The 24,126-nt window shown below is 58.5% G+C and overlaps 1 protein-coding gene across 6 annotated transcripts; it reads right to left on the bottom strand.

Moving 5' to 3' along the window:
• Nucleotides 1-60: 60 nt before the first annotated feature.
• On the bottom strand, nucleotides 61-23,681 carry SMTN (smoothelin). Of its 6 annotated transcripts, XM_032256927.1 has the most exons (21): nucleotides 23,525-23,680; nucleotides 21,666-21,796; nucleotides 16,929-17,077; nucleotides 16,436-16,529; nucleotides 16,265-16,343; nucleotides 16,074-16,171; nucleotides 15,015-15,335; nucleotides 14,857-14,929; nucleotides 14,164-14,235; nucleotides 13,560-14,081; nucleotides 13,196-13,368; nucleotides 9,030-9,182; nucleotides 8,869-8,944; nucleotides 7,617-7,781; nucleotides 7,458-7,520; nucleotides 7,177-7,249; nucleotides 5,841-6,014; nucleotides 5,510-5,627; nucleotides 4,786-4,937; nucleotides 3,648-3,812; nucleotides 61-368 (listed from the first exon to the last, which is right to left on the bottom strand). In XM_032256927.1, the coding sequence occupies exons 2-20, from the start codon at nucleotides 21,714-21,716 to the stop codon at nucleotides 3,668-3,670; spliced, it is 2,751 nt and encodes a 916-aa protein (XP_032112818.1). In that variant the 5' UTR covers nucleotides 21,717-21,796; nucleotides 23,525-23,680; the 3' UTR covers nucleotides 61-368; nucleotides 3,648-3,667. The 6 variants fall into 6 exon arrangements, with proteins under 6 accessions (XP_032112818.1, XP_032112816.1, XP_032112821.1 ...); XM_032256925.1 differs by lacking the exon at nucleotides 3,648-3,812 and having other exon boundaries at nucleotides 23,525-23,681; XM_032256930.1 differs by lacking the exon at nucleotides 3,648-3,812 and having other exon boundaries at nucleotides 16,436-16,588.
• Between the last annotated feature and the right edge of the window lie 445 nt (nucleotides 23,682-24,126).

The raw sequence follows: 24,126 nt of genomic DNA, 5'->3' as shown, positions 1-24,126 counted from the left end.
CCGAACTGCCTTCGGTTCAAACCCCCTTCCACCCCGAGGAGACGCAGGGAGGGGTCAGGATCGTTGAAAACCAATAATTTATCAAAACGTTGCGTGTGTATGTGAGAGGAGGGTGTCGCGACAGACAGGGCAGCGGTGGGCAGGCGCACAGGGAGGGATCGGTGCCCGGAGGGTGGGGGAAGCAGCTTGCCACTGGCGGGCCGTGCGGGCGGGGAGGCTAGACATTCTTGCCGCGCAGGCGCAGTTCGTGGCGCCGCAGGTGGTTGTAGAGCGACTGCACGTAGGTGAAGACACACTTGGGGTCGGGCTTCTTGCCCATGATCATCATGTCCTCCACCTCCACGAGGGGCACGCAGTCCACCAGCATCCTGCAGGAAGGGGGCATGGGGATGGATGTCAGCGCCGGCCCCGCTTCTTGTGGCACCCCCCTACCCCAAGTTCTTTTTTATTGCCGCATTGCCTGCTAGTCTTTCATAAACTCCAGACAGGGAAAACCCAGGAAGGCAGGAATCCCCTGGCTTCATCCACCCAAACCAGGCAGGTCCTGGGTCTGTTTCCTCCAACCCTGGGGAGGGGCTGGATCCAAACCCTGCCCACGTTCTCCCTGGAGCCCTGCTTCTGCTCACACTCACTGGCGCACTCCAGTTGGTAGAAGCCTCTCCGCTGGGTCTTTGCACCCAGATGGGCTTCATCACTGGACAATCTTTCTCTATGGACAGGTCTCACTCTAGCGATCCTATGGTCCCCTGATTATTGTTTGCTAGCTGCTTGAACTGGTACTTCTTGCTGAGTGTCCCAGGGACCCCTGTTCTTTGAAGGGGGGTGGGGATAACCCTGCTGCTAGAGATGGAGGCCAGGGAGTGTGTGGGTGGCAGAGGGGTTCTCTAACCCTTATCACCTGCCTTGGGTAGAGCAGGGGAGGCAGATGAGGATCCCAACCAATACCAATGGACCATCTACCCCATGCTCAGGGGTGGGACCACCCTTCTGGCCATTCTTCAGAATGTTAGCTGCCCTTCACAGATAAGGAAACTGAGTCACAGGGCAGAAGACCCATTTGTTTCAAGCCTCACAACTTAGTAAGTGCAGGCTGGGCCACATGAGACCCAGGCCTCCAGCTCTGGATGTTGGCAAAGCCTCTTCCCCACTCTGGGGTGAGTGGGTTGTGCCTATTAAGCAACTGACAGCCCCAGGGCTCTGAAGCTGGAGTCTGTTCTCTGGCTCCTTTCCCCTGTCCCGCAACCCCCCGAGCAAGACCTTTTCTGCCTTGATCCCTGTTTGCTCTCTCCTATCTGCCATGCCTAGCACATAGCAAGCATTCAGTCCGTGTTGCTGAATGAGTTTCCTATAGCGGAGAAGGCATAATAGCAAGAATTGCCCCTTATTCTCAAGATGCCCGAGAACCCAAGACCACCTCCCATTTTGTGCCCTTATGGACAAACTCAGAACTGTGGTAGGGCTGGGCCTAGTCCCAGCTCATCTGGACTCCTTCAAGGAAGAAACCCGGGAGGCAGGACACCTCTGGTTTAGTCTAGATTCTATCCCTAACCAGTTGTGGGTGCTAGATAAGGCCCTGTTCTATGACTCAGTTTCCCCCTTTCTAGAATAGGACAGTCATTCCCTACCTCATTTGAGACCTTAGAAGAACTTAAGATGAATGAAAGGGTTCTGGGTCTGCTGCTGATGTGCCACGTGCCCCTGGAGTCATCCCTACCCCAGACCGGGCTTGTTTCCTGAGCTATACCATGAGGCAGAGGCTTCTTCCAGCTGTGACTTTCGTCCCGGAGATCCCGATCTCCCTCTCCAACCTGGTGCTCCCTCCCACCCCCACTCCCTTCCCTGGAGACCTTATAAAGCCATTGTTTACACTGGGGCTCACGCACGGCTCAGGGCTCAGGGCTCAGGGCTCGGGCTGCCCCAGTGACAGGCCAAACACCAGGCAACTTGAGCAACAGCACGGCTGAGTCACACTTTCCAACTGGATCAGAGCTGGGCTGGGCCCCTCTCCCTCCAAGCTGGCTTGCTGGGCAGCAGCTCCTAAGTCCATATATGACCTGGAGATAGTACCAAGCCCATCCTCCCCTCACCTGCACTCCTCCTCTGAGTGTGTGTGTGCACATGTGGACTGCTCCCCACAATGGCTCCAGGCCCCGAGGGGCATCTGAGTGTGCCCCTACCTGTCACTGACTTACATTCCTTCAGGCAATCCCCTTGCTCCTTCTGGCCTCTATGTTTAATCCTCTCTACAAAATGGGCAGGAATGCAGTGATGGGGCAAGGAAAACAGTCACTAAGTGAGGAGGCTGGAGTCCCAGTTTCTGGCCCCAGCTCTGACCTAACCATCTTCCCTCTCCCTCCTACTCCCAGAGTAAGAAGTTTGAAGGTCAGACTTCTTACTGCGGACCCCTCCTTCTTCCTCACATCCAGACTCAAGTTTCTTCCCCAGGACAGTCTTAGCCCACCTCTCTCTCTCTGAGTTCCTTGTCTGTAATGGGCAGTTGGTTCAGGATCTGAATTCTCTACTTTGATACTGAGGTAAGGTGACCAGAGAGGAGATGCCACAGCTGGCTTAGGATCCAGAATCCCCAGCCAGAAACATCTTCCTGTTGAACTGGACATGCTCCTGAGTTCCCCACTTTGGAGTACAGCACCACCAACTCCCCAGTGCCCACATAGGAGCCTGGCCGACTTCTTGACTTTCCCTCTCTCTCTCCAAACCAGATCTATTGGGAAGCCTGGCCTTCTAGCTCTTAAGCTATTCCAGCCATCTAGTCCATCCCATCTCTTGTACAAGCCTCATCCAAGGACTGTTCTAGAATGCTGTTCTGACCACATCCATCCACTGTTTGGAAACCCTTTATAACTCCTATTGTCCTCTGGAGGAAGGTCAAACTTTTTTTTTTTTTAATTGAGATGGAGTCTCGCTTTGTTGCCCAGGCTGGAGTGCAGTGGCATGATCTTGGCTCCCTGCGACCTCTGCCTCCCAGGTTCAAGTGATTCTTCTGCCTCAGCCTCCTGAGCAACTGGGATTACAGGCATGTACCACCACACCCAGCTAATTTTTGTATTTTTAGTAGAGGTGGGGTTTCACCATGTTGGTTAGGCTGATCTCAAACTCCTGACCTTGTGATTCACCTGCCTCGGCCTCCCAAAGGGCTGGGATTTCAGAGGTGAGCCAAGGTGCCTGGCCTGAAGGTCAAACTTCTTACTGTGGACCCCTCCTCCTTCCTCACATCCAGACTCAAGTTTCTTCCCTTCCTTGTGTGCTGCACTCTCCAGCTCTCTTGCCCTGCTAAGGCTAGGCTGATCCCTCTCCCCGGAACTCCCTCTCCCTCCTTTAGCCTGAACTTGTTCAGATCCCAGCTTAGTTTGCACTTTTTTCAGATTCGGGTCCCAGACCTGCAGCCCGGGTCAGGCGCCTCCCTGGGGCTTCCCCATCACAGTGCTGCTCACCTACATCATCACTGCCCATTTGGAATGGTTTTGCCTGCTGGACCCTGAACTACCAGAAGACAGGGCCATGTCTGGCTCCTCTGGTTTGACTAAATACCCCCTTTACTTCCCCCACCCGCCTCCCGGGACCCTCTCTGTGTCTTGCTGAGCAGATTCTCGTGAAACGGGGCAAGTGGGAGAGGCGGCGTTTCTCACCGTGGGGCCCCAAACAGGGGTTAGGACTTTTTGGTTTTTACCAGCCCCTTCTGGACCAGACAGCGGTAGAACTCCTGGATGTACGTGTACACGCACTTCCAGTCAGGCTCTCGAAGCCGCACCATGTCCTCTGTATCCAGGAGCTGCGGGCAGTCCGCATGGGTCCTGGGGAGGGTAGGGGGCCAGGAAGGGGTGGGGGACGGGGGCAGGAGGCCAGGGCCCCGGGTGGGGAACAGAGGGAAGAGGCAGAGAAGAGAGAGGGGAGGAAACAGAGAGATACACACATACACACACACACACAGAGACATGAGTTCAGTTATGTCTCCAGTGCTGCAGTCTGCCAGCCCCCCGCATGCCACCTCCCCACTGTGGATGTGCCGCTCACTACCCGTCACTAATGGTGTGCAATGCAGACAGGGGTGGGGCCAAACCAGTCACAGGTGCAGAGAACTCTAGGGACAAGCGGGAACGCAGGGTGGGGGCGATGGTGTTGGCACCAAGGTTTGAGAGGAGCGCTGTGCCCCGAGGAGAGGGGGTGAGGGAGGCGTGAGAGGAGGTGGGGGGAGGAGGGGGAGGAGGAGGAGAAGGAAGAAATTTGAGGGAAACCAGAAAGAGAAGGGGAGAGAAGGGGAGACAGATGGAGAAGGGTGCTGAGGGTGAGGTGAGCAGACGGGGCAACGATTCCAAAGTGGAGGGCTTGCTGAGGTCCTATATAAGCCTCTGGCAGGACTATATAGGCTGGGCGGGCACGGTGCCCGGGCCAGGAGCCTCCTTTTGGAATCTCCAGCCGGGATCCCGTGGGAGCAGGAAGCTCTGGTGACAGTGGGAGGAGAGCAGGACAGAGAAAGGGAGAAGGGGGCAGAGGGAGGATGGAGGGGATATGGACAGGGCCACCTGGTGGGCCTCGGCCCGGGCTGGTAGGCCGGCCTGTGGCTCCTTCGTTCCGGTGGGTACCTGGCACGCTCAGCAGAGGGTGGGTGGGGATGAGAAGGACGGGGACTCTCTGGGCAAGGGGGTCTCAGCCACTGACTGACAATGTGGCCAGCCTGCTCCAGGGGTTCTCAGGGCAACTGGGCCTGGCCCTGATGTCCAGCCCCAGATGCACAGCAACACGAGCAGGGCCAGGGCCCACACTTACTCCGCAGACGAGAAGGCCACCTCGAAGTTCTGGCGTCGGTTCTGAGGGCTAAGCTGCCCATAGTCGAAGGCCTCAGGGAAGAAGTTGTGCACCAGGGCACAGAAGGCCATCCCGTCACTCCAGCTGGAGGAGAAGTTCTGGATGTCCACGTGCTGTAAGCCATAGGAGGACTGGTCAGGACCCTGCGGGCAACTCCCCCTGCTGCCTACCCCTCGGCATTCTGGTATTCCAGACATAGGGCACTGGGCACAGAGAGGCCCTGTCACTTGCCCAAGGCTGCACAACGAGTGAATAGTTAGAGCACACGCCTCCTCCGTCAGTCTGTCAACTCCCATGTTTGTGATTTCAGGGACAGAGCTACCGAGGGGCCCAGTGCCACCCAGCTAAGATCATGGTCATGCCTCATCAATCCTTCCCTCAGTTAGAGAAATTGACTCAGGGTCTCCTACACAGCAACAAAGAGGGGACTCCAAAGAGTGGGATCTGGCCTTGAACCCTGCTCACCACCCAAGAGGCCCTGTCACTTCATCACTGATTCTGGAATTAGGGCTTGTCTTGTGTCCTCTTTCAGCCTCAGTTTCCTCACTTTAAGAGGCTTTCCATGTTCCCTGTGAGGCCACACAGTGGCGGAAAGTTACTGGGGAATAAAAGGAGCTCTGCTAAGGAGGAGGCGCTGAGCTGGGTCTGAGGAGGCCTCCAGGCCCCCTGACCTCCCGGGGCTCACCTCGTAGCCGCGCGTCTTGGCTCGGCACCAGTCCAGCAGCATCTGCTTGATGCTGTTGGCGTTGGGGACACCGAAGCTGGTGGATCGCTGCACGGCTGCGCGGGGTCCGCCAGGGCTGCTGCAGGGACGGTGTCAGGACCAAGTCACACGACTATAAGAGGTGCTGCCTTGGTGGGCCCACCGAGCAGATCCCAGGCCCCGCCTTCCATGACCTTCGGGCCTTTGCACCACAGATCTAGCGGCGCATTCTTCCCGTCTCTGCCCGGCCAAGCCCCGCCCCCACTGCCCATCAAGCCCCGCCCCCCAGTGCCAGACCCTTTCCGCAGCTCACCAGGCCGCGCCCTCCTTCTCCAGCTTCTCAATCATGGCCTTGCGCGCCTGGGAGGCTGAGGTCTTGGGCAGACTCTGCGCCTTCATCAGCTCTTTCTTCTTCTCGGCCTGGCGTTTCTCGAGGGCTGCCAGGCTGCCGGCCCGCGGGCTGGCCTGGTCCTCGCGGTCGAAGATGCTAGGGGTTGGGGAGGCACATGTTAGGCAGGGAGAGGAGGGCTGCTCCCCAGCCTGGGCCACCACTCAGGAGGGGGCTCTTGTGGCACATGAGTATCTCCACTGCCACAAACGCCGGCCGGGGAGGGAGGCGTCCCTATCTCACCCATTTTACAGGGAAGTACAGAGGTTCAAATGACAGCAAGGTTTTCAACAGGTTTCCGCCCTGGCCTTCCTCCCGCACGAGGAGTTCTCTGAGAAGGCTCATTGTACCAAGTTACAGGGGAGTTTAGCTTCTGAGCACTATCCGCTAATAAAAATAGTATTTTTTTTTATTAAACATAATACCAACATAATAATAGTAATAATAATAGTAATTCATCTCTGTTGATCCTTTCCTGTGTGCCATTTTAAACTTCACAAGGAGGGAGGGGCCTGACCAATTCCACTAAAGGTGAGGAAACCGAGGCCCCTGGCAGCAACTTGCCTAAGATTTCAGAGGACGTGATGGGCGGGGCTAGAACTTGAACAGTCTCTCTGACTCAAGAGTGCCTGGACCCCTTGGGCTCCCATCCTGGATTCTGACCCTGTCTCTGCTTTCTGCCATCCCCAATAGCCTCTGTTACATGGGGGTGCCCTCCTGCCTCATGGAGCTAAGGTATAAAGGTGCTCTGTTACCTGGGACATGGTTTGCAGACACTGGGAAGTGGTAGTGCCACCAGGCAGCTCAGTGTGGTAAGTAGCCCTCTCTAAGGGTTCAGCGCTATTGCGGCCACTCAGAAATGAGCCCTAAGCAACTCACTGGCCTCCCTGAGCATCCACCTTTCCTATGGTGTGGTTGAGAATTAAGTGAGATCCCAAAGTGAGCAGGATCCTTAACTCTCACTTGGCCCCTCCCTGGCTGTAGACCTATTACCTCCCAGCATCCCAGGCTACCCCTCTGTTTTATTTATTTATTTATTTTTGAGACTAAGTCTTGTGCTGTTGCCCAGGCTGGATACAGTAGAGCGATCTCAGCTCACTGAAACCTCTGCCTCCCAGGTTCAAGCCTTGGCCTCCCAAAGCGGTGGGATTACAGGTGAGAGCCACTGCACCCAGCCTACCCCTCTGTAAAATGGGTTTTGCAGTTATGTCCCCTGTGGCACTGACCCCTCTGTGGTCGGGTGGTGGGTGCTGGTGCTCACCTGCCCATCTTCTTGGATGAGGAGGAAGAAGAGAAGGTCTTGGTTTGCACCATGGTGCTGCTGCCACTGCCATCTGCAAAAAAAGGGAAGGGGCACCAGGTGAGGGCCTGGGCTGCACATCAGGAGATGGGATGAGAGGCTGTGTGGAGGGACGATGATAGCTGCAGGCAGAGAAGAGAAAGTGACGGCACAGCTGAAGACACGAAGAGAGAGCTCAAGGAAGAGCTGGAGGAGGTGGGCGGGCAGGCAGGCAGGCACAGGACGACGCCAGGTGGTCTTACTCTCCGAGCGCCTCACGAAACTCGACTCCACTGTGGTGGTGCGGGCCGTCCGTGTGCCATCATCTGCAGGGGCAGGGGATGAGAAGGATGTGAAAGGCACAGGGGGCTGGGGGAGGATGTGTTCCCACCCTGAGCCCTGGGCCCCACTTGGCCTCTTACTGGAGTGGACGAGCCGCTCAGTCTTGGTAACAGTGCTGACAGTAGAGCCATCAGCCGCCCGCTGGCTGTGCCTCGTGGTGGTCTCAGTGGCTGTGTTGCCACGGCCCTCCCCTGGCCGGGCCCGTGCCTCCTGCAGCCGCCGTTCCCGCTCCTTGTCCCGCTGGTCTGGGCAGGGATGCCCCATGCATGTGCAAAGGGCCACCAACGCCCACACAGCACAGATGCACAGATGCATTGGGACACACAAGATGGGGGGGAGGGTGGCTTGTTAGAAACATTAATGACACAGGTAACAAGGGCCTCTCTAGGAGCAGCTGGGGTGAGGTGCCAGGGAATGGAGTGTGGGAAGGGGCTGATGGACTCAGGTAGAAACTAGAGAATAGCTAAACTCAAAGAGGTAAAGATCTAAGAAGGGAGTTTCTATGGGCATGAGTAGCTGAGTCAGGAGCGGGTATTTAGATCTAGTGAGGCAGCAGCTGAGTCCAAGGAAGGAGAAGCTGGGTGAGGAAGTAGCTGAGTGGGCCATCAGTGGGTCTTTGGTTGCAGGAGAAGAGCAGCTGGACACAGAAATATCTAGATCCAGGAAGGGAGCAACTGATGGGATCTGAGAAGCAATTTGATCCAGGGGAAGAGTAGCTGGGAGAGAAGCTGATGAAGGGGGTTAGCTGGGCTTAAAATTGAAGTAGGTGGGTAGAGATAGAGGCTGGGGTGGCCATCAGTGGGCCCTGGCAGAAGCAGCTAACTAAGAGTACTTGAGAGGGAAGCAATTGAACCCAGAATCTAAGGGAATGAATAGAAGTGTCCAGGGAAGAACTATATGAGGGAGGAAGTTGCTGTGTCCAGGAAAGGGGAAGCTGGATGGGCAGAGGCTAAGATGGCCATCAGTGGACTTTAGGGAGAGGAGCAGCTGGGAGAAGGAGTATCTGGATTCAAGGAAGGAGTCGTTGACAGTACTTGGAGAAGCAACTGGATCCAAGGAGAGAGTAGCTGAGGGAGGGAGTAACTGGGTCTAGGAAGGAGAAGAGAAGCTGGTTGGGGAGAATAACTGGGGTTGCCAACAGGAGAGAAGCAGCTAGGGAAGGGATCAGCTGGATCCAGCAGGGAGTAGGCAAGGGAACTGCTGGGTCTGGAGAAGGAGAAGCTGGGTAGGGCAGCCACTGAGCTGGAGTGTCCACAAATGGACCCCACAGTATGAGGGGAGCAGCTGGGGAGTGAGGCAGCTGGATCTAGGGTAGGGCAACTGGCTCTCTACCTCTCTTCCTTTGTCGGAGCTCACGAAGTGCGGCCCGGATGAGCTTCCGCTCTTCAAAGTCCGTGCTCTGATCCAGCTGCATAGAGAGCCCGTCATTGCCTACCTGATGCCTGCTAGTCCCTGGCTTCTGCCAACCCCCAGCCCACCAGATCTGGCCATACCATCTTGTCCAAGACTCCTTCATCCTCAATAGTCATCAGCTCTTCAGCACTCAGGGGGCTCCGCCCTTCTGGTGCTTTGTCCACTTGGGTCTGCTGGGCCCCATTGGCCGCTTCCACTGCTGCAGAGGGAGGCTCTGCTGGCTCTGGTTCCATCTGCAGTGTGGGGAGAGGGCATGGACTTTAAGCAGGGGCATGGGTGAAACCCACCATGCTGGCACAGCCTTGGAAATAACCACTAGCCTGCCAGCCTGCCCACCCAAGGATGGCCATGTCAGCGTCAGGAAAGAGGCATGGACAGCCTTGTTGTAGGGCTCCATGTACTGAGCATCGTATTAATACAATTGATGGTAATAATGATGATTTCCAGTCCATAGTAAGTGTTGTATAAGCACTAGGGATTTTACTGCCCCTATTTAACAGAAGCAAAGGCCGGGCGCAGTGGCTCATGCCTGTAATCTCAACACTTTGGGAGGCCGAGGTGGGAGGATCACTTGTTGCCAGCAGTTTGAGACCAACCTGGGTAACAGAGCAAGACCCCATCTCTACAAAACACAAAAATAAAAAATTAACTACGTGGCTGGGTGCGGTGGCTCACACCTATAATCCCAGCACTTTGGGAGGCCAAGGCAGGTAGATCACGAGGTCAAGAGATCGAGACCATCCTGGTCAACATGGTGAAACCCCATCTCTACTAAAAATACAAAAATTAGCTGGGCATGGTGGTTCACGCCTGTAGTCCCAGCTATTCGGGAGGCTGAGGCAGGAGAATCACTTGAATCCAGGAGGCGGAGTTTGCAGTGGGCCGAGATCACACCATTGCACTCCAGCCTAGGTAACAAGAGTGAAATTCTGTCTCAAAAAAAAAAAAAAAAAAAAAAAATTAGGTACTCATGGTGGTGTGCACCTGCAATCCCAGCTACTCAGAAGGCTGAGGTAGGAGTATGGGACTTGAGTCCAGGAGTTCGAGGCTGCAGAGAGCTATGATCAGCAGCTACACTCCAGCCTGGGCAACAGAGTAAGACCATATCTAAAACAAAACAAAACAAAACAAGCCCCCCCCACAAAAAAAAACAGAAGGGAAAACTGAGCTCAGGGCAGCTGACTGACTTGCCCACAGTCTCTCTAAGTGCGAAGCGGCCCGGGACCTGGGCTGAAGGCAGTCTAACTCCTGAACCTCAGTTCTTCTTGCTGCTTTGCTCCCAGCCCCCTCTCAGGCAGGCTCTGCTCTGTGCTGCCAGTTCCTGAGGCCTGGGTCCTCCTGGGCCAGTGCCCAGGCAGCACATGTTGCTCCCCATCCCCCTGCCACCTTGCCAAGGGGCTGGCCCAGGGCCCGTAGGCTTCTGACCAGGTGTTTGACTGGGGCTGCCCTGAGCCAAGGCCTCTCTGAAACTCTCCTCTGTACCACCTCCCCCTTCCTCGCCCCTATTGGAAACCATCCTCTAAGGAGTCTCCAGCCCTGTAGCCCTCCCAGCCCCTTGAAGACAAGGCCTCAGGCCAACTATTATGGCCCTTCCTCTCCTGGCAGGGCCTCTCTGTCTGCTATAAGGGTAAGGAGAGCCGAGGTGGCAGCTGTTTCAGGGAGGCTTGGTCTGGCCAGGGTGCAGGGCGGTGGAGCCGGGGGCTGGGGCCTGGGCCATGCCAGGGGCTGCCAGGGCAGCTGCCATGCATGCCTCAGGGCTGGAGCCTGGCACCCTCTTGCCCCAGTCTTGGAGCACTAGTGCCCCAGTCCCCAGTCTTTTTTTTTTTTTTTTTTTTTTTTTTGAGACAGAGTTTTGCTCTTGTTACCCAGGCTGGAGTGCAATGGCGTGATCTCGGCTCACCGCAACCTCCGCCTCCTGGGTTCAGGCAATTCTCCTGCCTCAGCCTCCTGAGTAGCTGGGATTACAGGCACGCGGCACCATGCCCAGCTGATTTTTTGTATTTTTAGTAGAGACGGGGTTTCACCATGTTGACCAGGATGGTCTCGATCTCTTGACCTCGTGATCCACCCGCCTCGGCCTCCCAAAGTGCTGGGATTACAGGCGTGAGCCACCGCGCCCAGCCTAGTCCCCAGTCTTTATAGGTAAACTGAGGCTCAGAGAAGGTGATGACATACGTAAAGTCACAGCGGAGGCAGAGCCTGACTCAAAACCACCCCCTCCCTCCAACCCAGAGGGACTTACGAGACTAGTGCTGCGGGCAGTGCTGGTGGAGGAGCGGCGGCGGGTGCTGAAGGCAGGTGGGTGGGCCACAGGGGTCCCAGCATCCTCGGCTGCCTGGAAGAGGGCCTCGGGGTCGGCGGCAGCCAAAAGCAGCTCGCTGGGCTCCAGCTCAGGCTCGAGGCCAGACACAAGTGGGACCCCCAGTCGTAGGCTCAGCACCTCCACCTGCCTGCTCAGTGCATCCAGCCGCCGGCTCAGTGCTGCTCTCTCTGCCCGCAGCTCTTCAGCTGCCCGGGCCAGCGGCTCCACCGTGGCCACAGCTACCTCGGCTGCCTGGGTCACTGCTGCCCGGCCTGCCTCAGCCACCACCTGCAGCTCCTCCAATGCCCGGCCCAACTGCTCCTCCAGGGCTGCAGCCAGCTCAGGCCCAGGCCCTGGTACCCCTGGCATGGTGCTGGTGGGGACTCTATGGGGGGTAATGGTGTGGCAGTGGCAGAGGCTGCTGCCTGTGGCTGACAGTGTCTGAGTCTTTGCAGCTGGTCCGAGGGCAAAGGCAAGGGCAGTGGGCCTGCCCCGCCCCTGCCTCCTCACCCGCCACCAGCCAGCTGGAGCTGCAGCCCAAATAGAAACCTATTCTGGGATCCTCCGTGGAAGGGGCAGGGGGGAGGGGGGCCTGCCCAAGCAGACAGATCGCCAGGCCTGGCCCTAGCCCTGCAGAAACCATACGCCTGCAGGACAGTAAGACTGCATGGGTGTAAAGATCACTGAGATCAGGGTCCCACGCCCATAGGTGAGGAAACTGAGGCAGGGAACAGGAAATGGACCTATCTGAGCCACCATGTACATTAGCTGTGAGAATCCCGTCTGCTGGACTCCACTCCTTCACCCTCATGCCATGCTGTTTTTGACAGCAGGAACAGATGGGGGGAGTGGAGGCACAGGGAGGCAGGACTTTGAGTGATCTGCTGCAAAAAGGGTCTTGGCCTGAGATAAATGCCCTCTGGCCTGCCCATGGTGCTCACATCCAGCCACAGACTTTGAGCAAGCACATTATGGGCACATCATCTGTTCCCCCTTGGTTGCAGATGGGTAAACTGAGGCAAGTTGGTGGTGTCAGACCCAGGTCTCACTGTGGCACCTCCCATCCACCTCAAGGGCCTCAGCTGGTCCCCCCACCCCACCTTACACAATCCCTTGTCAGAGGGCAGCTAGATCCTGCTTTTTTGGAGGAAGGGTGCTTTTTTTTCCCTCACTCTCTCCCTGTCTCCCCTGAGAAGGCCCAAAGCTGGCTCTAGCCATCTCACCTCAGCCAAAGTCCCGTTCAGTCCCTGGTTCAGCACAGAGGGCATTACCTGGGCAGCCAGGTGGCCCGCTTGGGAATCTCTTCCCCAGCTGAGCTCCTGGCTAGTGGATCCTGGGCTTGGGAATGAATAATGGAAGGGTGCTGCGTATTCAGTTCCCAAGCACCTGCTAGGCTGCTGCCTCACCTGATTGGCACCTCCCTGCTTGTCTGTCCCCCATCAGTGCCTCTGCCCAACCCCCACAGGGAGGTTGACGCAGATGCTAATTGCTAATCTCCAATCTCCTAATGGGCCAGGCTGATCTTGGATGAGCAGATGAGCTGCTCTATACCTCATCCAGTGTGGGTGGGTGCAGGGGCACTGGGTCTGCCACAGGAAGAGGGGAGCAAGCCCTCACTACCCTCTCTGAGCCTCAGTTTCCCCATCTGTTCACCAGGAATGAACCAACCAGTTTTGGACTAAAAATCAGAGATCAGCATGCAGGAAGCTTAATGCCAGTACAGAGTAAGCTTCCGACACACTTAGGGGCTGATACGCTAGGGTCTGGCCTTAGCTCTGCCGCTGACTAGCTGTGGTCTGTGAGCAGCCACCTTCCCTCTCTGGGCCTCAGTTTCTCTGTGTGTGCAGTAGGGGAGGAACAGAGGAACCCTGCTAGCCCTACACCCTGAAGCAATCTATGTGAGGCTGACTGACTGTGAGGCTGGTGGGGTGAGGAGGGGCTCACCTTGATGCTGCAACCTCCTCGGCTACCGGGGGAGGCATGGCTGAAGCTGGTGACATGAGTGACACTGCCCAGCCGAGTCAGGGTCCCAGGACTGTTGACACGGGTGATGGTGCTCTTGCCCCCACTACTGGTGCTGAGGAGGGTCGGGGGCGCCCGCAGCCCCAGTGTCAGTTCTGAGTGGGAAGAAAGGTGGCGGTCAGGAGGATCAGGTGGAGTGAGGGTAGTGCCAGCCAAGGTTGACAGTGCCCTCGCTCCCAGCACACCCTTTGAAGACACCCTGAGCCCTGGCCGCAGCACCTGTCCTGTATGCAGAGGTGCGGTTGCAAGGCACTCATCCCCAGTGGGGAGGCAATGGGGGGCCTACCTGCCCTCTGGTTGCCTGTGGGCAGCAGCACCCGGCCTGTGGAGGCCTGGCCACGGCCGTCCTTGATCTCGATGGTGAATGTGGTCTTCATACTGCCCCCTGGCTCGGCAGTGCCGACAGCCACGGGCAGTGGGGCACCAGGCTCCTCTGAACGTGCCACAGGCCCCCCTGCTCTGTTTTCAAGGGGCCTGGCAGCCAAGCCCCGCCCCCTGGGGCCCTCCTCCTGGGGGCAGCTTTGAAGCTGGGCCAGGGGCTGGGCTACTCCGAGTTGCTCCTTACTGAACCGGGAGGAGGTGTCACTGGGGCCCCGAGAGGAGGAGCCACTGGAGGAGGAGGCAGGGGTGGTGCTGGTGAGGGAGGGGCCCAGGAGCCTTGCAGGGGTCAGGGGACCTAGGGCAGCCCGGGGTGTGCCATCCTGGAGCCTAGCAGCCATAGGAGAATCAGATGTGAACTTGTGGACACGGTCCCGCACAGAGCCAGCCCGCTGGAACGAGGAACATCCGCTGGCAATGGGGGTGGACTCTAGAAGGGACAGGAGGGCTGTCAGCGGCTGGGTGGGTTTGGGTCTGTCCAGAACCTAGTAAGGGGTGATAATAGGTGGTACCTCGGTTCTGGGCTGGCTGATGGGGACTGAGCACCGACAGGGAGCGTTGGCAGGGTCGGGGTCTAGCCAGGTCTGGCAGGTTGGGGAGGGGGTGGTGGCCATGTGAGGAAAGAGAAAAGACAGGGGATAGTAGGGGTTCACCTCTCAATCCTCTCCTGTACACCTCCCTAGCCTCCCACCCTTTCCTATACCCAACCCCCATCCTGCCTCCCCATCCCCTCCTGGATCTCATACTCCAGCATCACCACTTGGCTTCGTCTCTCCTACAGGCACCTCCTTCCCCTCCCACACCGACCCTAGGATGATCTGGACGTTCCTGGGGGCTGGGCAAGGCTTAGGCTGGAGGAAGGGTGCCAAGATCCTTCCTGCAGATGGGGAGGGGGGACAGCCCCTTGGCCAGTGCTGCCCACAGCTCCAGCTGGGAGATGGGCAGACTCCCTTATTGGGGAGAAGAATGTGCCTGAGGCTGGTTGCTTTTCAAGGCTGCGGGGGAGGCCTCTAGCCATGGGGGTGGAGGGGGAGGTGGGCCTAGCCGGGGGCGGGGACACTTCAGGGGTGGGGTGCAGTGTCAGGGACTGCCTAGACCTGAGGAAGCTGAAGCTGCCAGGCACAAGAGCCCATTCTCTAGGCTGGGAAAGGGAGGCTGGGAGAGGGGAAGCAGATGCCTGTGACTACCCCTGCTGGGATCCTCACCTGCTCTCTTGGTGTCAGAGGAGCCTCTGGGGGGACTCTGGGCAGCAGGGGTCTCTTTGCGGCCAGACAGGAGCTGCAAGGGAAAACACGGCATGAGCAAGGCCTGACTCCCAGACCCGCTCACCTGCCCGGCATCCCTGCCCCTCGTCTAGACTCACCTTGTTGGCCACCTGGCCCTCAGTGCTGGGGGGCGTTGGAGACTCCTGAGGCTCAGGGCTGGTGGTCTTGGGTGGGCTGGCAGTTGGCTCTGGGCTGCCTGGAACCTCGGCTGTAGGGCACTGGGCCTCAGCAGGCTCCAGTGGAGGCTCGGGAGAGGCAGGGGTGGGTGAACTGTAGGGTGAGGCAGGTGAGCGGGAGGTGCTCCCAGGAGGGGCCCGCAGCAGGAGTGTCACTGTGGTCACATCCTGGCTGGTGCCTTCAGGGGTGGGGGTTGGCTTTGAGACCTCTGCCTGCTGCTCTTGTTCCTCTCGCTCTGGCACCTGCAAGGAACCCATAGGATACAATCAAGGCTCCCTAGGCCTCAAGTGCCACTCCCGCCACCGAGGGCCAGGCTGGCAGGTGCCGAGGGCAGGGCATGCAAAGCAGAGCGGCGGGGACATGGCTTCCTGTAGGCACACCTGCACAGGCACTGGCACTGGCACGCTAGGGCAGTCTCTGATCCCCACTTCCCAATCTCTCGGCACTGCCTAGCCTAAGGTGTTCAGAGAGAACCAGGGCCTGATATCAGTGGGTGGGGATGGCAGGAGACCTGCTGGGGACCGGAGCCTTAATAGATCCCTGGAGCCGAGGTTCCTGACCCCTTGCCTCAGCCTGGTTCATCTGGAGTGGAGATGGGGTCCTGCCAGGACCGTGGACCCAGCGGCCTCTGCTGGCCACTTAGGGAAACTGCATGGCCTGACCTCTCAACCACACTCTCTGGAGAATAAAGAGAGCTGTGAACAGTGCCCCATCAATGTCTGACATGCAGGCCCCATAACCCAAGGTAAGGGTGTGGGCTGTGTGTAGGGTGAAGGGCAGCCCTGGGATGGGTTGAAGCAGGGGAGGTGCCAGGGCCAGATTTGCATTGCTGGGAGATCCCTCTGGCTGCTGAATACAGGCTGGATGGCAGGGGTGGGCCCCTTACAGTCAAATACCAGCCTAGCAAAGACACACAAGGTGCTCTGTGCTACTGGCATCCGTGGGCACAGGACACTGGACCACCCTCCCAACCACCTTACCTCACACTGTTCCAGCCTGTGTGCCACTCGCCCCTTGCTGTCCTCTCTGGAGCCACTGTTGGGACGCCCGCTGTACAACCTCCCAGCCAAGGTGGCCGCTGGAAGGGAAGGAGCAAGTGTCAGGTGAGTGTTGGGAGGTGCTGTGGACAGCAGACAGCAGGACAGGGGTGGGGCCAGGACATGCCACATACCCTCAATCTCCTGAGCCCGGACGCGGCGGATGGCAGCTCGGATCAGCTTCCGCTCCTCATACTCACCGGCGCTTCGCAGCTGTGGGTGAGAGGCAGGCCGTGGGAGTTGGGCTGCGGGGCCCAGGTCTTCACCTGCCCTGCCCCCATTCCCTGCCCCAGCCTGGGCCTCACCAGCACAGTCAACTCCTCCACATCGTTCATGGACTCCAGCTGCCCTGCCAGCTGTGCCAGGGCAGCCCGCTGCTCAGCTTCCCGCTGCTGAGAGCTGCAGAGACATCATGACTGTACCCACCACTGCCATGGCCAGGTCGTGGAGGATGTGGGCTAAGGGTAGGAGCCAGAACAGAGTACCCAGAACCTTGGCAGAAGGGCATGTGGCTGTGCACACTCTCTGACTGCACACTGACACACATATGCCCATGGACGTGGGCACTAATACCACATACTCAGATGTGCTGACTACACCAGCACAGCCACAATGCCATGATCAGTACATGCTCCATGCCCACAAACATCCCTGTTTTTCCAGAAGCCTGTGTGCACATACTGCCGTCTGCACATGCAGTCCACAGATACATTTGTGCTCACGCCTGCCAGCACGCATGAGCTGAGCCCTGGCACGTACTCATCCTCTCACCCGCATGTTCCATCCCCCGCTACTCACTGCAGCCAGTTCTCCTTGTTGTCCTGCCGCTCGGCACGGAAGCGCTTGGATGCCAGGGCCTCCTCCTCGCGCTCCAGCTCCTGCCGCTGCAGTTCCCGGATGGCTGAGCGGATGCGCCGCCGCTCTGCCAGGTCCGCTGTGACCTCCAGCTGCAGCGGGGGCGAGGGGCAGGTCATTTTGGCTGCCAGGGGCAGAGGGCTGGCACCAGCTGCCCACATCTCTGCCTGGGGCACAATGTGTGGCCTGTGTCCACTCCCTCTGCCCTAAGCCCTTCACGTGGCTGCCTGCCCACGCAGAGTCTCAGGGGTAGACCCAGCCCCCTGTTTCAGTGCTCCTGGGGAGCCCACTATGCATTGTGGTTCACAGAGCACATGACTGTGAGTGGACAGCCAGAAACCGCCCACCTGTGCCAGGTGCCAAGCCAGGCACTCTTTCCTGCAATTCGATTCCTACCCATCAGAGCCCAGACCCCCAAGAGCCAGGGAGCTTTTGCAGGAGGAGGGAGGCCACCCTGTGGGCCACTAACAAGGTCCCTAGAGGGAAAAGTGACTGGGCTGCTGAAGTCCACCCTCTGAGCAAGAGAGGCTTCCATGGTCTAGTCACCAAGCACCGCAGCCCAGCTGGGGGTAGACTGCCTCATCCATAGATGGGGAAGCTGAGGGCAGGTGCTCAGGGGTCCTGCCTGGCTGAGGGCTATGCTCCACACTGCACTGGCCTGGCCCTAGCCACCATTGAAGGAGCCAGGGTGCAGAATGGGAGGACCACTCCCCTAGACATATAAGGCAGCTGGCATTAGGGGCCACCTCAGGGCCTTAGAGAGGGCATCCCTGGGTGACAGTTCTCAGCGCTCCCAAGTTCTCAGCCCCTCAGTTCCCAGGAAATTGGGGGTGACTGGTCTAACCAGGTTTAGGAAAGAACACCTTCTCTGGAGTGAGTCAGCCAATCCTGTTGCCTCCCCCACACCTCCACCAAGTAGAGCCACCCCCTACAGACCCTCCGTGGCTCAAGGGAGAGAGGACTGGCCCCAGATCCCCCAGGAAGATGGTGGCAGAGATAAGCCTCCAGTGTGGGTCTGATAACCAGATGGGAGCCAGTAAATGCAGGTGATTTCCTCTTTTCCCACTCCCCAGATCATTCGGAGTAGGGCCAAAGAACCCTCTATCACCTCCCTTTTTAGCCCCCACCTATCATTCCCTTCTGCTTAGTGGGAAGGCCAGGTGGCAAGGGTGGGGATGGGGTGGAGACAGTTTTCAGCAGGGAGTGTGGGCTGGCCCAGCTCAGCTATGAGCCAGCTTGTCCTTGTCTGAAGAGAGCAGGGAGAGTCTTGGAGGCAAAGCTCCCCAGGCTCCACATTCCTGAGGCGGCCCCCTGAAATTCAGGCCAGAGCCTCCAGTTGGTTCCAGCCCCAATACAGTCCTGGATGGGTGATCAGGGGCACATCCCTGAAACTCTCTGTCTTGGTTTTCTTATTTGCCAGTGGGTGGGGGTGGGAACAGTGACTTGGGCTCTCCTGTACATGGCTGCAATTGCAATAAGCATCATCCCCATACTTGGTTCTAGCCAGTCAGGAGGAGGGAGAGAGATGGAGAGTGCAAATGGGAAGGGCAGGATACCCCAAGGCATCAGTAACATTTATGGAGAGCCTCTAGGTCGAACCCTGTACTGAGCCCCCTACTTGTCCTAAACTCACAAAAACCCTAGATACTGTGTTATTCCCATTTGACAGATGAGGAGATTGAGGTCCAGGGAGGAGATGTGATTTGTTTATGGTCAAATGACCTGAGCCAGGATTTGAACCCAGGTTTCTCTGACTCCAGGGCCTGCCCTACACTGAAGATAGCTCTGCTACTGGGGTATTTGTCATGGTGGGGACCTCAGGGACCCTGACACTGTGTTGGAGACCCCTCTAGCCTGGACTAGAGATGCTCTGAGGCCTAAGGGGACCTCATAGCAGAGGTGAGAAGAAGGAGGCTCACTCCCCAGCTCCCCCGCGGGGCCCCCCCCACCCCTGTCCTGGCTAGTCTCAGGCTTAGAGCCTCCTGTGGTACATTTGGAGACCGGGGGCTGGAAGGGACAGTGGGCCCAGCCCCTCCAGTAAGAGAGTAAAGAGGTCCAGAGGTGCAAGTGCTAGCCTTTTGTCTCCTAGGTCCCCATTCCCAGTGCTCCAGGCTCTGAGATGGGGTCCTTGCCCCTGACAAAAGCCTGATATAGGAACTTAGCCACCTCTACGACACAACCCCAGGAGCTTCAGTGTCCCCATCTGGAAAATGGGAGCCTCCCTCGGATCCCCCAAAGTGGGTGGGCAAGGCTGGGGACTGACAACCTCATTCCACTGGTCACCCTCTGGCACAACCCTTCCCTTTGGAGGCAAAGGTTGGACCACAGTGTTCCCTCTGTGTGTCCTGGGCTCCACCCTGCCAGGCCCCACCACCGTGTAAGGAGGGGACTGTGGGAAGGAGGGAAGGAAGTACAAAGCGCCATTGTCTACTGAGGGGGAAGGGGAAAGGGATGGGGCGGTTTCCGAAACTGCCCAGTGAAATTCTCCCGGGAGGAAAGAGGGTGCTTCCTCCCCCTGGAGGGCTGGCTCTCCGTGTACTCTCTGCCCTCACTGCTGGGGACGTCTGGCAGCCCCTGAGGTCTCGCTGGGCCTGTCTCCCCAACAGCATAACGGAGGGGACTCTCCGGACGTTCTCTCAGTCCCAGCTCCCCCAGTAGCCCTTAGGGGACCTGCCGGCAGTGGAGCGAGGCCTCGCCAGGGGGCGCTGAAGGCCCGCAGGCTGCGCGACTGCCCTCCCTCGCGGGGCGCCGCCCTCGCCTCGCCCACCCGGCCTCGCGCTAGGCGCCGAAGGGGGAGCCAGATCGGAAGTCTCCCGCTACCGCCTGCTTCAGTGTCCCCATCTACAGGGAAGAAACCCGAGGTCCCTGGGACACCCAGCTGAGTGGTGGAGCCCGAACTCGAACCTGGGACCGAGGCAGAGGGCGTCCCGGCGGGTGGTGGAAGGGCACGCGGCATGCCAGTCCCCAGGCGCCCCCATTCCGCACAACCCCCAGTCCAGTCCTCAGGAATATGCGGGAGCAGGGGCCGGAAGCTGCTGCCAGCGTCCCCAGATCGGCCAGATGCTAGGGCACAGGGCAGGCGAAGTGGCCCCAGCTTTTCCTTATAAGGCCCGGCCCCGGAGGGAGGAGCCCGGCTCGGGACGCCCCCGTTCCTGCCACGAGGCCGGCGGGGGCCGGGCCGGCGCGTGGGGCGCAGTAATGGCGGGCGCTGGGGGCTGGAGGAGCCGCTCCCGGGGTGGGAAAGGCTTCGAGCTGCACCGATCCCGAGACCGAGGCAGGTTCCCATATGTCCTTTCCCAGAGATGGGGGCGTGGGTGGGCTGACTTCAACCACTGCTCCAGCTTCTCCCAAACTCTTTTTCAGCGCCGCCCGAGCCTCGCATGAGAGAGGGAGGTGGCGGCGGAAGAGCCCTGAGCCTGACTGTGGACACCTTGAGATAAGGATGCTCGGGAACCTGGCCTGAAATTCTCTCTTTTTGGACTGCGCTGCCTCTACGACCCCCACTGGGACTCGGACATCCTGAGGGGAGGTCGAGCTGGTGGGCACCTTTGGAAACCCAACCCCATCCCCTCCAGGCTGCACACATCTTACCATGGCAGTGGAGAGGCAGACACCCAGAGAGTCTAATGCACTGGGCTGAGAACATACAGGCACAGTATCTTGGGGAGGTCATGGCAGCAGCCGGGCACTGCCCAGTGGCTGGGTTACACTGGCTGGTTCCAGCCTCTGCCTTTAGGGGAAGGCATGGGAGTGGAGTGGGTCACTTGTTCTCTAGGTAAGGTAAATCTTTAATTTAACCCCCTGGACAAGGGTCAGGGACTGGGGAGATGGAGCTCCTCTGGCCCCTCCCCCAGGCCAGGCTGCCTGGTTTTGGGGGGGGTGTTGGGGGAGGAGCCCTGCCCCACTGCGTTGCTCTACAGCCTCTCTGTGCCTGGGGGTAGACCGGACTCTCAGGAAGAGCAATCCTCCATGCGAGATCTGGGTCCATGCCTCATTCTGTCCCCATGCCAACCCTAGGACCTAGAGTTTGTGTGCACACCTCTCCCTCCCTCCCTCCCTCCATGTTACACGTAAAGGAACTGAGACCCACAGTAGAAAAATGAGATGAGAAGCCACAGAACCCGTAAGGGCCCAAAAAGCCTGTCTCTCTCTTATGGCCTTGACTTTCCCAGGACTCTAGTCCCCCATGGCCCACTATGGGGTTGGGATTTTGGCACAGTTCCTTCTTAGATGGGTGTCCTTGAGCAGGTGATTTCAACTCTTGAGTCGCAGTGCCCAGGCTTTCAGAGCTGCTGTGATTATTCTGTGACTTGGGATACACAGTGCCCAGCCTGCCCCCTGCCAGGCCTTGGCACTGCCCTGGCTGTTGCTCTGGAGAGGCAGATCCAGCCTCCCCACACCTGTGGCTGCACATGGGCGAGTCCTCAGCAGTTACTGTTTAAACAGGTGGTGGCTGTGGAGGGCTGGGAGGGACTAGGCTTCAGCACCTGGCATCGACAGGCACATGCCACAGGGGCCTCTGCATCAGCCACATGGAACTGGCCTACCCGTGTTCCTGTGTCTTCCTCCTCCTGACCTTTCCCCCATCACTTCTTTCGGCCAGCTGAGAGGTACCTGGGATTGGCCCTGCCTCTCTGGCTTGGCTTTCCTGTCCCCACAGTGGGTGACGGGGCCACTTACCAGCTTCCGAAGGGCACCCTCATCCAGCCCAGCTAAGGCGTCGTCTGACATCTCGCTGGCGCCTAGCTCCGTTGGTTCCTTTCTGGTGAGATCCCCAGTGCCTGTGGCACCTGTCACCAGCTCAGAGAATTCTGCAGGGGACAGACATGAATCAGGCCTGCTGGGGCTTCTAGAAACCACAGGCACTTAGGCTCTGTGCCTTAGTTTCCCTCTCTAACCTATGAGCATCCATTGCTGTCCCATCCTGTAACATGGCTCCTGGCTGGAAGTTGCCCTCTGCCTTAGGGTGGTTTGCCGGAAAACTCACCAAATCCAGGGTAGCGCCAAGATCTCTGGTTCCAGCCCTGCCAGCTTGGCCACCAGCCTGCTGTGTGGCCTGGGATAGACTCTCATTCTGTCAAAGCCTCAAACAGGGAGGGCGGAGCCCGGCAAGGCCCACCCAAGCTGTGCTCACCACCAGGGGGTGCACTCCAGTGTCCACAGTTTCCTGCCCCACCCACCCATGCCCAGTGCCTACTCAGCCCACACCCACTCTGTAAGCTCAGCCTCTGGCTGTGGGCTGAACCCATATCCAAGTTTTTGCTGCCACCACCACTGTCATTCCCCCAGGTGTAGGAAGGTACACTGTCTTCCAATTCTTGGAGCCAGCTCTCCTGTCCCAACCTCCTGAAGCCGGGTGTCCAGGTACCCAGCACCTCCTGCCAGTTCACAGATAATTCAGCTCCCCACCTGGAAGGGCCTTCAGAAGCTGACCTGCCCAACCTCTGGGTTTCAGGCAAACTGAGAGGATTGGAGAGGGCCAAGGATTTGCCACCAAGCAAGGAGGAACCCAAAGACTTAGAGGACAGAGAAGGATGTAATCAAAATCTTGGTCATCTCTGGCTTCTGAAGCTCCATTCCAAAGTGCCCTCAAGGGCCTAGAACACTCTCAGTGACAGGGGCAAGAGCCCCATCTTGCCCCAGTGATGGGGCAAGAACCCTACTGCTGCTCATCAAAATGGACCTCTAAATCCTGGCCCAGCCTCCCAGCTCAGATCTCTCCTTCCTCCTGTAGCCCTAAGTAATGCCTATCTGGAATTTGAGGGCCCCTGGTCTGGCACACTGTGGATGCTTACTAATGTATGGTGACTGAGATGGCCCCAGGACTACCCCCCACCTCCTGTTGATTCATCTTTCAATCATCCCTTCCCTCTCTTCAGAACAGTCACTTGGGAAGTCGCCCCATCCCATGCATGGGTCGGGGGTGGGGGTTACCCCTCCACACAGTTGGGGTGTGTAGGACCCTGCCTGTTCAAGTCACTGCTTGCTCTTCCTCCCATCAGGGTAGGCTCAGAGGTATCAGCCCCACAATCTCTGCCTGTTAGGGTCCTTGCCTCTTACCTACTTACTCTATCTGGGTTAAACCTCTTCAAGACTGTCCAGTGGTCACCAGCCTTAGGTTCTGCGTACATTCTGGTTCCCCCCACGTCTTTTCTTCTAAGGGACAGGTGTCCCTAATGCCTAATCTAGGACACCCACGGGACTATAAGATCCCTGCCGCTGCCCTTCTGCAATCCCATGGTTCTCTGTCACACAGTTTGGGGTCGCCGGATATTGTGAGGGGCCTCAGGGTTCTGTGGCAGCTTCCCCAGGGTTTCTGCCACCAAAGACTAGCGCCCCAGTGGGGCGTGGAGCCTCTTAGGAATCCGTGGGCGTCTTCCCCCCACAGTCTCAGAACTTTATCCCATGGCTTAGAGCTCTCGTGGACGAGTGGGGGCTCCTAGGTCTGGACGTTCCAGAACTCCTGTCCAGACATCCGGGTTCCACCCCCGGACACGTTGGGGGAGCACCAGGATCCCCCCCGAGGTCCGCACACCCACCTCTCAGTCCAGCCCACCCGTCTGGCGCAGGCTCGGCTTAGCTTGTTCGGGACCCGGCAGATGGATTAGACACGCGCAGGCGGGAGGCGCCGCGACCCGGTGTCCCAGGCCCGCTCAGCAACCGTCCCCTGGATTCTGCGGAGAGCTGCCCGTCCAGCCGCGCCAGCGCCCCGTGGCCCCGCCCCGTCCCGACGCACCAGCCAATCCTCGGTTGGGTACCTCCCACTCTCGTGCCCCATTGGGAAAATTCAATTTGACGGTCACACCCCGGAGGAAGACCCCGCCCCTTGCGGGCCAGGGAGATCGGACATCGTAGTCTGGGGGTCGTCTGCGGCGGTGGGTTTAGCGATTCGGGTGGGCACCGGCAGGAGCCCATAGGCTCTGCGCCAAGTCGGGGAGGGCGCCCGAGCCGAAGTAAGTTTCCTGGGGTCGTAGGAATCTCAGAACCTTCTGGACAGCCCGTCTCCGCCCTCCTCTTTGTTCCTGAGACCACGTCCCTTCCCTCGACTCCACCCCTTTCTCGCGTCTGTTTAAGCTCTGCCGCCGTCCCCAGGCTACTTTTGGGACACCTGGTCTGGGCCACCTCCGAGCAGGGACTGAGT

This window comes from Sapajus apella, unplaced genomic scaffold (assembly GCF_009761245.1).
Source record: "Sapajus apella isolate SASKATOON/1434 unplaced genomic scaffold, GSC_monkey_1.0 scaffold95, whole genome shotgun sequence".
Classification (NCBI taxonomy): Eukaryota; Metazoa; Chordata; class Mammalia; order Primates; family Cebidae; genus Sapajus; species Sapajus apella.
The sequence above is the reverse complement of the archived record's forward strand: the minus strand, read 5'-3'. Positions and strand labels throughout refer to the sequence as shown.